The sequence below is a fragment of the Notolepis coatsorum genome (assembly GCF_963971535.1).
Source record: "Notolepis coatsorum genome assembly, contig: SCAFFOLD_1467, whole genome shotgun sequence".
Classification (NCBI taxonomy): Eukaryota; Metazoa; Chordata; class Actinopteri; order Aulopiformes; family Paralepididae; genus Notolepis; species Notolepis coatsorum.
In genome coordinates, this window is record NW_028170115.1 from 22,939 (window position 1) to 35,000 (window position 12,062).

The 12,062-nt window shown below is 43.8% G+C and overlaps 1 protein-coding gene across 1 annotated transcript in view; it reads right to left on the reverse strand.

Annotated features, from left to right (window-relative positions):
• LOC311248605 (netrin receptor DCC-like) overlaps positions 1–12,062 on the reverse strand; it is a gene marked incomplete at both ends in the record, with an annotated part of 40,187 nt that overhangs the window by 21,545 nt on the left and 6,580 nt on the right. Inside the window, 3 exons of the mRNA XM_084339461.1 lie at positions 44–151; positions 2,533–2,671; positions 5,816–5,988. Coding sequence (XP_084195587.1) covers positions 44–151; positions 2,533–2,671; positions 5,816–5,988 — 420 coding nt within the window. The remainder of the gene's footprint in view (positions 1–43; positions 152–2,532; positions 2,672–5,815; positions 5,989–12,062) is intronic.

The window sequence follows — 12,062 nt, forward strand, 5'->3', positions numbered from 1 at the left end:
GGTTGTCGTTTGTTGTTGTTTGCTGTGTGTCTGTCGTGTTTACCTGTGATTCGTCCGTTGGCCTCCATGGGCGGCTGCCAGCTGATGAGGATGGCCCTGGGACGGCCCTCCCTGCTGATCACCGTCAGGTCCTTAGGGGCGGAGCTGGGAGCTGTCAATCACAGCGCGACGGCGGGAAGCGAGGAGAGAGAGAGGCACAGGGAGAGAGAAACAAGATGATGTCATTATTGAGATGCGAAGAAAACAGACCTGTGACTTTTATTACCTGGAATAAAAAAAGAAGACGGGAAGAACTAGCAGCTCATTGGCTGGAGCCTTCTAAAAAGAGAGTTGCGACACTCTCACAGACTTCTATTGTAATCGTGGAATGCGGAAGTGAAGTGCCTCATGGGCCCACCTATAGTTCCAAGTTCCAGCGTTGAACCCCATTGATTTTCAGTGTTTCCGAGGCTCGCTGGTAAGTTTATGAAATTACTGATTATTTAATTTTTTAACATTTTAACGCATTAGCAGAACTCTCATGGATTTTGTCAATCGTGGTATTTTATGTAGCCAGCTTTAGTTAATGTTTATCATAAGATAATAGCTTGTTAGATTCTAAATGCAGTTAGCTAACTTAAAGCAAGATTTTTTTTTAAACTATTGCGAGGTACATGAACCACGTGATCGGCGGTGGTCACAGAGCGTGGCGGCGAGGTCACAGAGTGTCGCAACTCTCTTTTTAGAAGGCTCTGGCTGGAGCTAAGCCGTCCAGAAGCTCATTGGCTGGAGCTAAGCCGTCCAGAAGCTCATTGGCTGGAGCTAAGCCGTCCAGAAGCTCATTGGCTGGAGCTAAGCCGCCCAGAAGCTCACGCTAAGCCGTCCAGAAGCTCATTGGCTGGAGCTAAGCCGTCCAGAAGCTCATTGGCTGGAGCTAAGCCGTCCAGAAGCTCATTGGCTGGAGCTAAACCGTCCAGAAGCTCATTGGCTGGAGCTAAGCCGTCCAGAAGCTCATTGGCTGGAGCTAAACCGTCCAGAAGCTCATTGGCTGGAGCTAAGCCGTCCAGAAGCTCATTGGCTGGAGCTAAGCCGTCCAGAAGCTCATTGGCTGGAGCTAAGCCATCCAGAAGCTCATTGGCTGGAGCTAAACCGTCCAGAAGCTCATTGGCTGGAGCTTAGCCGTCCAGAAGCTCATTGGCTGGAGCTAAGCCGTCCAGAAGCTCATTGGCTGGAGCTAAGCCATCCAGAAGCTCATTGGCTGGAGCTAAGCCGTCCAGAAGCTCATTGGCTGAAGCTACAGTAAGCCATCCGGCAGCTCATTGGCTGTCCAAAAACACACAGAGGAAACCTGAGGTTTTGTTGCTTATCTCCTCCTTGAAGGGCCGCTACCCAGTCGTGGGCACTCCAAAACAAGGGCTAGTAGGGCCAAGGGCCGGGGATTGGGCCTAAGTCTTTGTATTTTATAGTCGGTACTGTGAGTAAGTGTGTAAAGCTACTATCAGCCGGGAAAAACTAAAAGCAACACACACAAAAACAACATTTTGTTCAGGTGTACTAAAAAATACAATATTTCTGACGAGGGTCTGCATACCCTGCACTGACCGGAGATCTGTCTCACACCCTTCTCTCACAGTTATACACACAGTATCCTATCACATCGCATTTCATTTCATTGCTGCCCCTTGCTCAAAACAATACATAAACAATAGGAATAGATGGTCTGTCACTTACACATATTTAATAAGCAATACTTTACAATAACACGAGAAGAGAAAAGAAAGAAAATCAATAGTCACAGGGAAAGCTATTACCCCTCAACGTAATGGGGTTGAATTGTTTCTTTATACATTTTCTTGAACTGAAAGATATTTGTACAACTCTTTAAATCATTCTGTAGAGAATTCCACAGTGTTACGGCACATAATAAAATACACATCTGCTTTAAAGTCACATCACAACCACATACATCTTGGTAGGCAAACAACAGGTGTTCATAATCAAACAACAGGTGCGCATAATTAAACAACAGGTGTTCATAATCAAACATCAGGTGATACTCTTTGAATAACGACTGTGGGCCAAAGAGACGTATTTATGGGAACATACTGTGTTAGTCATGTCACCAGGAAAGGCCTGATGGGAACTCACTCACACACACACGCACTCACGCACTCACTCACTCACTCACTCACTCACTCACTCACTCACTCACTCACTCACTCACTCACTCACTCACTCACTCACTCACGCACTCGCACTCGCACTCGCACTCGCACTCGCACTCGCACTCGCACTCGCACTCGCACTCGCACTCGCACTCGCACTCGCACTCGCACTCGCACTCACACTCACACTCACACTCACACACACACACACACACACACACACACACACACACACACACACACACACACACACACACACACACACACACAGATGGTCTGACTCAAAACAGCGTCAGGCTATGAGAAACATAAGATAACACACTCTGCATCTAGGACTGGCTGGTGATTGGCCGGTTAAAGATGAAGGTTAAAGGTCAAGTTGTCCCACCTGCTTCGTAGGTGGTGGCGTGGGCCGTCATGCTCCAGGTGCTGGACTTGCGACCTTTGGTTACCATGACGGCAAACTCATAGATGGTGTTGGGCTTCAGACTGGTCACCGTGTGGCTGAGTGTGGTGGTGTCAGCAGACTGTAGGGACACACACACACACACACACACACACACACACACACACACACACACACACACACACACACACACACACACACACACACACACACACACACACACACACACACACACACACACACACACACACACACACACACACACACACACACACACACACACACACACACACACACACACACACACACACACACACACACACACACACACACACACACACACACACACACACACACAGAAAAACACACAGAAACATGAGGCTTAAACAGGAGCAGTTAGGTACAGTAGGGAGAAGGAGAAAGAGAAAGGGCTTTTACTACTGATGACTAAACGAGGTGTTTAGGTAAAGACTTGGACCCCTTGTAGCTCCATTCTGAAGGGCCACTACCCAGTCGAGGGCACTCCCAAAAGGGAAGGGAATTCGGATTGGGCCTTCTTAGAATGCTCCTGCATCGTTTTTTTTTAGCTATGTGTTTTTGAGGCAGTGTGTCTTTGAGAGAGTGTGTCTTTGAGGAAGTGTGTCTTTGAGAGAGTGTGTCTTTGAGAGAGTGTGTCTTTGAGGAAGTGTGTCTTTGAGAGAGTGTGTCTTTGAGAGAGTGTGTCTTTGAGGCAGTGTGTCTTTGAGGCAGTGTGTCTTTGAGAGAGTGTGTCTTTGAGGCAGTGTGTCTTTGAGGAAGTGTGTCTTTGAGAGAGTGTGTCTTTGAGGCAGTGTGTCTTTGAGGCAGTGTGTCTTTGAGAGAGTGTGTCTTTGAGAGAGTGTGTCTTTGAGGCAGTGTGTCTTTGAGGCAGTGTGTCTTTGAGGCAGTGTGTCTTTGAGGCAGTGTGTCTTTGAGAGAGTGTGTCTTTGAGGCAGTGTGTCTTTGAGGCAGTGTGTCTTTGAGGCAGTGTGTCTTTGAGAGAGTGTGTCTTTGAGGCAGTGTGTCTTTGAGGAAGTGTGTCTTTGAGAGAGTGTGTCTTTGAGAGAGTGTGTCTTTGAGGCAGTGTGTCTTTGAGGCAGTGTGTCTTTGAGGCAGTGTGTCTTTGAGACAGTGTGTCTTTGAGGCAGTGTGTCTTTGAGGCAGTGTGTCTTTGAGGCAGTGTGTCTTTGAGGCAGTGTGTGTTTGAGACGGTGTGTCTTTGAGGCAGTGTGTTTTTGAGGCAGTGTGTCTTTGAGAGTGGCACGTGCACACATAGAGGCCAAGGGGTGCCTGAGCACCTGCCTTTTTGAGCCTCATCAAAAAAGTGCCCTTTTCTTCTTTTTTTTTTTTTTTTTTTTTTTTTTTTTACCATTACACATATAGACTGCCCTTCCAACTGAAAAATGTCAGGATAGAATCAAAATATTAGGTAAAGAGAGAGAGATGCCCCATATTCCATTGTCATTTGCACGGCCTCCTCACCGTGCCTCTCCGCGGACCTATATATTTTATGCATAGCGTGGGTAATGATGATGATGATGATAGAAACCGCTGTTGAATGCTGGTATTACACTCATTGAGGGACACAAAGAAGTCAAGTCCGATGGGATTTGGGAATCTCAAATACAAATCGGGATTGGAATAAAAAATGCATTTATATTAAACAATACAGAATATACAGCACTTCTTGGGGTCTGTAGGGTAAGCACTTATTCCCTCCCCCCTGAACATTTATGGAGATGTATGGGCCTTTTAAGTCAGTGATAAAAGTGTCTTTCAAGGATAAGTGAGCTCCTGCACTGATTATTATAGTTCAATATTCAATATTTGATCACCAAAACCCCCCAAAAAGCATAAAAAGGGGGCCCCCGCCCCGAAAAGGGCCCTTAAAAATCGTCCTCGCGCGCTACGCGCGCTCGGTTCATATATACACACAAGTGTAGTGCCCTTTTCAGCCTTTGAGCACCTGCCCCTCTAAAGTCCTGTGCACGTCCCTGTTTGAGACGGTGTGTCTTTGAGGCAGTGTGATGGTTAGACATCTAGGTTAACCCTTTCACTACCACACTACAGCAGGTTAACCCTTTACTATCACACTACAGACGGTTAACTGTCTGTAGTGTGATAGTAAAGGGTTAACCTTCTGTAATGTCGTAGTGAAAGGGTTAACCTGCTGTCGTGTGTCAGTGAAAGGGTTAACCTTCTGTATTGTCACAGTGAAAGGGTTAACCGTTTGGTACTGTGGCAGTGAAAGGGTTAAACATCTTCTCGTCTTTTTCCGTGTCACACCATACGTTGATGTCATCATCTTGTCAAACTTTGTGTTGCTTGGGAAACACAATTATTCATTGTTCCTGGCACCTCGTTCTCTATGTTTTAGTAATGCTGACAGCTTTCTAGTGTTTGAGTATGAAAAAGAAGCATTCAATCTGATCATAGCCTTGCAGTGAACCAGAACAAACGTTTTCTCTAAGAAATTACCCGACAGTCTGCCTTCAGCCAATTATCTAGACAGTGTTATCTGTCTAACAGTGGAATGAACTGCTTTTACAAGAGCTTTTTGAAACTTTCAAGTTCATTGGTCACACCAGAGCAAAAGTAGAACAAAAAGTCTTTCTCTCATTTAATATAGACAGAAAATACAGCCTAAAGAAAGTATTTTTACATATTTCATATGCCTGGTCAAACACATCTGACCGCAAATTACAGAATATTTACACTTCAGTTCAGAATAAATACTGTTTAACAAGAGGTATTTTCATATGTTTTACATGTTTTAACATTATGGTAATGTTAATGTTAGTGTTCAACTCACTCTATCTCTCTCTCTGACTTTCTCTCAATACAGACAGACAGACAGACAGACAGACAGACAGACAGACAGACAGACAGACAGACAGACAGACAGACAGACAGACAGACAGGCAGACAGGCAGACAGACAGACAGACAGACAGACAGACAGACAGACAGACAGACAGACAGACAGACAGACAGACAGACAGACAGACAGACAGACAGACAGACAGATAGACAGACAGACAGACAGATAGACAGACAGACAGACAGACAGACAGACAGACAGACAGACAGACAGACAGACAGACAGACAGACAGACAGACAGACAGACAGACAGACAACAGACAGACAGACAGACAGACAGACAGACAGACAGACAGACAGACAGACAGACAGACAGACAGACAGACAGACAGACAGACAGACAGACAGACAGACACATGGCACCTACCTTGAACTTGCCGCTCGTCGTGTAGCTGGCCTTCCACTTGACAGAGTAATAGCGCACCTCCGAGGCCTTCTGGTTCTTGGTCATGGAGTTGTCGGCCCAGGAGACCCTGACCGAGTCTGGGGACAGGGCCACGGCTTGGACCCCCACGGGGGGTATCATGGGCGTGCTGGTATCTGGCATCGGGGTGGGGTATTTGTCAAACATATGGAACAAGTCTTCATCTGATGGATCAATGGGGTCTTTGGGGGACCGGGGTGAGTATTATAAAAAATAATGGACGTGTATATGTGGGTATATATGGAGACACACACACACACAGTAATGTGGGAGTATACGTCCGTATACAGTAATGTGGTTAGACACAGGTGCAGATGGGCGTGTGCAAGCGATGCATGTGCAGATGAAGATATGCGTATGCGATAAAAGACAAAAGATAAAAGTCATTAATGTGATGTGGATGCATGGTGAGTGGCACGCAACACGTGGAACAAAGAAAATATGGCAACACGTAAAAAAAAATTGTGCGTTGGGCGGCCACGGCGGAGGGATACGATGAAAAGGATGAAAGAATAGAAAAGGTGAACCAGGAAGTGAAAAACAGCAAAGAGAGAGAGAGAGAGAGATAAAGAGAGAGAGAGAGAAAAGAGGCAGAAAATACAAACGGTAAGAAGACAGAAATCGGAAACGTTATTCTAATAAACCTACTGTCAGAGAGAGAGGGGATGGCGTCCGCTTGCTTTGGTTCCACACGTACAGTGGATTAACCCTTTCACTACCACACTACATAACATTAACCTGCTGTAGTGTGGTAGTGAAAGGGTTAACCTTATGCAGTGTGGTAGTGAAATGGTTAACTTCTGTAGTGTGGTAGTGAAATGGTTAACCTTCTGTAGTGTGGCAGTGGAAGGGTTAACCTTCTGTAGTGTGGTAGTGAAATGGTTAACCTTCTGTAGTGTGGCAGTGAAATGGTTAACCTTCTGTAGTGTGGCAGTGAAATGGTTAACCTTCTGTAGTGTGACAGTGAAAGGGTTAACATTCTGTAGTGTGGCAGTGGGAGGGTTAACCTTCTGTAGTGTGGTAGTGAAAGGGTTAACCTTATGTAGTGTGGTAGTGAATGGGTTAACCTTCTGTAGTGTGGCAGTGGAAGGGTTAACCTTATGTAGTGTGGTAGTGAAATGGTTCACATTCTGTAATGTGGTAGTGAAAGGGTTAACCTTCTGTAGAGTGGTAGTGAAAGGGTTAACCTTCTGTAGTGTGGCAGTGCAAGGGTTAACTTTCTGTAGTGTGGCATTGGGAGGGTTAACCTTCTGTAGTGTGGCAGTGCAAGGGTTAACTTTCTGTAGTGTGGCAGTGGGAGGGTTAACCTTCTGTAGTGTGGCAGTGCAAGGGTTCACATTCTGTAGTGTGGTAGTGAAAGGGTTAACCTTCTGTAGTGTGGCAGTGCAGGGGTTAACCTTCTGTAGTGTGGCAGTGGAAGGGTTAACCTTCTGTAGTGTGGCAGTGGAAGGGTTAACCTTCTGTAGTGTGGCAGTGGAAGGGTTATCTGTAGTGTGGCAGTGAAAGGGTTAACCTTATGTAGTGTGGCAGTGGAAGGGTTAACCTTCTGTAGTGTGGCAGTGCAAGGGTTAACGTGGTAATCTCCTCCACAATACCTCTAGAACCAGGGTGTCACTATGTAGAGTATTTGAGGTACAGTAAAACACACACCAAAGACTAGGGCTTTGAACACAGAGATAGAATGAACAGAGCAGGGCCTAGGTCACCTCGACAATGCTGGTGTGAATGTTAAAGGTGCTATAGATAACATTCAGCCACTAGAGCAGTGGTTCCCAACCTTTTTCCCCCCAGGGACCCCCAAACATCTCTGATGAAATTCGCGGACCCCCTCCTAATAAGATACCATAATTTTTTTTTCTTTTTTTCATTTTAATAACAAACTGCTTATACACAGGCATATGCATCACAATTAGACCCACTATGCTTCTTTGACTTGTGCCTTCAATCAACAAATCTCATCTTGCACCATATGCATTTCAAAATGTTTGGCCAATATTCAAATGCTGTATTCATCCTCTCAAATCAGGCCCTAATGGTGAACGGTTTGCATTTATGGAACAAATCAATGCAACAAATTAAACTAAATATGAGACAGGGAATTCCAATCAGTAGCAGAGAGAATCTGTCCTAGCTGGGTTTAATACCTTTTTTTGTCATTTTAATAACAAACTGCTTATACACGGGCATATGCATCACAATTAGACCCACTATGCTTCTTTAACTTGTGCCTTCAATCAACAAATCTCATCTTGCACCATATGCATTTCAAAATGTTTGGCCAATATTCAAATCCTGTATTCATCCTCTCAAATCAGTCCCTAATGGTGAACGGTTTGCATTTATGGAACAAATCAATGCAACAAATTAAACTAAATATGAGACAGGAAATTCCAATCAGTAGCAGAGAGAATCTGTCCTAGCTGTGTTTAATACCTTTTTTTGTCATTTTAATAACAAACTGCTTATACACAGGCATATGCATCATAATTAGACCCACTATGCTTCTTTGACTTGTGCCTTCAATCAACAAATCTAATCTTGCACCATATGTATTTCAAAATTTTGGCCAATATTCAAATCCTGTATTCATCCTCTCAAATCAGGCCCTAATGGTGAACGGTTTGCATTTATGTTGAATGAAGTAAGAATCCACTGCAGTAAAAATATCCTCACCTCGAGTGGTGGTAGTAAGGTTGACTGACATGAGAATGTCCTGCTTCAGATCCTCATTTTCGATATATTGCACATAAACGATGAGCACAGCCTCGTCTGCGACAGTTGTAGTTTCATCAAGTTGTATGGCAAATGGACCCTTTCTAAGCTTTTCTGACAGCTGCTGCTCGCAATCACTTGACATCTTATCAATTCGGTCTTTCACTACATTGTTCAAGAGTGGTACTGATTTTAGTTTATCCGCCACCTGTGGGCCGCACAGTTTCTAAACCATTTTGATGCAGGCTGGTTTGATGAGCTGCTCGCCAATTTTGTGCGGTTTCTTTGCTTTTGCAATTAAAAGCGAACACTCAAAGGAGGCTTCGGTAGCCTTCTGTAAATCACTGCCACCCCTGCTCCACGCTACTCTAACATCAACAGGCTTGTTCGCCTTGAGAGACTGTTCTTTCCTCCGAAAAAAGTCCGGATCCTTCCCAACGGTTTCTGGGTGCTTAGACGCCTGATGTCTCTTCAGCTTGCTGGGCTTCAGGCTCGAGTTTGCCAACTTTTCTCCACAAATCACACACTCAGGTCGTTTGTCTGGTCCCTCAGTGAAGCCCATGGTGATGTAATTTTCGCGATTGCTGTAGGTCCTAACTTTTTTTGCAGATGAGCTGCCGTCATCTCCTTTTCGTTTGTCACACATTTTCGCCTCTGGCGGCTGACTGCAGACGAGCCGAGAAAGTTAACTAGCGTGCTAGGCTAGCTACAGAAAGTGATACAGTCAACTGATTCGCGTTTTAGCGGCTACCCGGTAGCCTACTGTTAACGTTCAAAAATCATGTCTAGATGTTTATTTATTTATTTTTATTTTGTATTGTAGTGGAGAGACTATTCATGCTTCTGATGATAAAAATATGCGAATTAAATATTTCTCTAAAAAAAAAAAAAAAAAAAAAAAAAAAAAAAAACAGACCTCAAATCATCTGTGGTCTGGCGGACCCCCTGCGCCCCCTGGCGGACCCCAGGGGGTCCGCGGACCCCAGGTTGGGAATCACTGCACTAGAGGTCACACTAGAGCACCAGCATGTAATGCATCCAATCAGGTGCATTCCACATGGGGAAATAGGAAGTAGGGAGGGGATACATGCACGGAACATGTAAACAACAACATTCATTTAGAATTATTTTGAAATGATACATTCATTATACAACAGGTAGTTCCGATCACGCATTGTGATTGGTCGAGAGCGTTTTAAACAGTGAGTACATCCATGATATACTCACGGTTAAATCACCATGAATATAATACCACTGCACTGACTTTAGAATGTTGTAGAAAGTTTCAACTGCCATTCATCAAACGGAAACTCGAGCTTCGCTCTCGTGCCTGCGGTCGCATCACAGCCGTGGCAATATTCATGACATACCACGGCTTCTCGTGTATTATTGCTTAATAATTAGTCAATCTTTTTGGGGGGGCGGAAAGCAATACCTTTATTCAGCACCTTTCTAAAAGCTCTTTGGATGTGATATTATTATTCTTTTTAATTATTACTCTACCTATAAATGTTATCTATAGCACATTTAATACCTGCTCTACGAATTCAAAATCTGAGTTCTCATCTAGCTATTAACCTAAGAGAAAGACAGGCAGAGAGAGAGACACAGAGAGAAAGAGACAGAGATATAAACGGACAGAGAGAGAAACAGAGAGAGAGAGAAACAGAGATATACAGAGACAGATAGAGAGAGAGTTAGTGACAAGGTAGTAAATCTAGAAGAGTGTAACTCTTCCTCTGCCTCATCGACCGCTCTGACAAGCAGGTCGAGGAAAGGTTGTTACAACATGTAGGAACATACAAGACAATTAGAGTCAACAGAATAGCCAGAAGAAAAAAAGAAAACTAAATGTACAGACTGAAGCCATGTTACGTAGGCAACCTTCTGAGACAAGGACATTCAAATACCACTCTGACACGGTTGAGGATCAAATATTCATAATGTACCAATATTTTAGAACAAGCTATTTCATGAGAAAGATACCTTGGTGGAATAGCTTCCTGTTTACACCGTCTCAGACAACACGGTATCCTCAGAAAACATAAGACAAAGTACTAATCGACCACAGGAAAAAAGGTACATCATGTAGGTTATGTTATAGCCATAGGTAATATATTATTTACATGTTGTATTGGCAAAAGTCGCCACAGCCAGGAGTTGAACCAACGATCATTGAATAACTAATGATAGTTAGAGTTGAGGTTAGTTTTAACATGGCTAAGAAATAAAGTTAGGGCTGAATCCCCAGCAGGAGAACTTTCTGAAAACATAAAAAGTAAAACATGTAATATGTACTTATTTGTAATACATACATGTTCCATTTTCAATATAAATACGTACATATTATTACTTATGTCTATAACATAACGTACATTATGTATCTTTTTTCCTGTGGTCTTAGTACTTTATCTACATAGTCTAAGATCGGGAAGTCTCTGCACCGTCAGTGTTTGTAGGAGAGGCCACAGAGACCAATATCCTGGCTAGGAAACAGAGGTGAGCATCTGGCAGAGACCAGGGGGAAGGAGACTAAACACAATCACACTTCATAAACAACACACATGAGGAATCATACATTTTTAATCACTAGAGGGGCACAAACCTAATTACGCGTTATTCATAAAACATGTGATGTAATAGAGAGCTTGTCAGTGATTCTGATATGTGATAATAAACGTCCTCTAAATTTTAGCCTCTAAAATTAGTTTTGAGTACAGCAGCATAATCCATCATAATCCAGATTATTACTGGAGGTTAGATTAGACCAGTGGTTCTCAACCTTGTTTGGTGATGTTTGGAAAAATGGTCATTGATTTATTGAAATGTGTACTGTGCACGTGTTTGGAACTAGTGGCATCCCCTATTAGGCAGTTTCAAACACGTGTTTTTTTTAACTTTTTTCTTTTACTTTTTACATTTTATTTATAGTCTTGTGTTATGCCACGCCCATTTATTTTTACATTTTAGCCCCCCTAGTGGTGAATTTGAGCAACTTTTTTTCAGGTACTTATGTGGACCTATCCTGCAAGTTTTGTAATGATTGGTCCAACAGTTGTTGACTTTGGTCTGTTTATGTGCTAAGCCATGCCCTTTTGAAGTTCTTTGGTCAATATCTTGGAAGGTAAATAAGATATAAACAAGCCTTTTTTTTATCCACTTTTTCTCCTTTTTTTCAATTTTTCTCCCATCCCAATTTAGCCGTGCCAATTCTCCCCTCCCCTGTCTTGAACGTTGCTCGCATGTGCCCCCCACTGGCCGGTTGTAGGGAGGATAGAAGCCCATCGCATGTCCCCTCCGATACATGTGTAGGCAGCCAGTCGGATCTTTTCACCTGCCAGTGCGGACTCTAATTTGGCGAGGAGTAACGTGTGGGAGGCTCACACTGCCCCCGCCATTTTCCTGTCTCTGCTGTGCAGGTGCCTCAACCCACCTGTAGGAGTCGCTGTTTACAACGTCCAGATTACCACCCATCGAC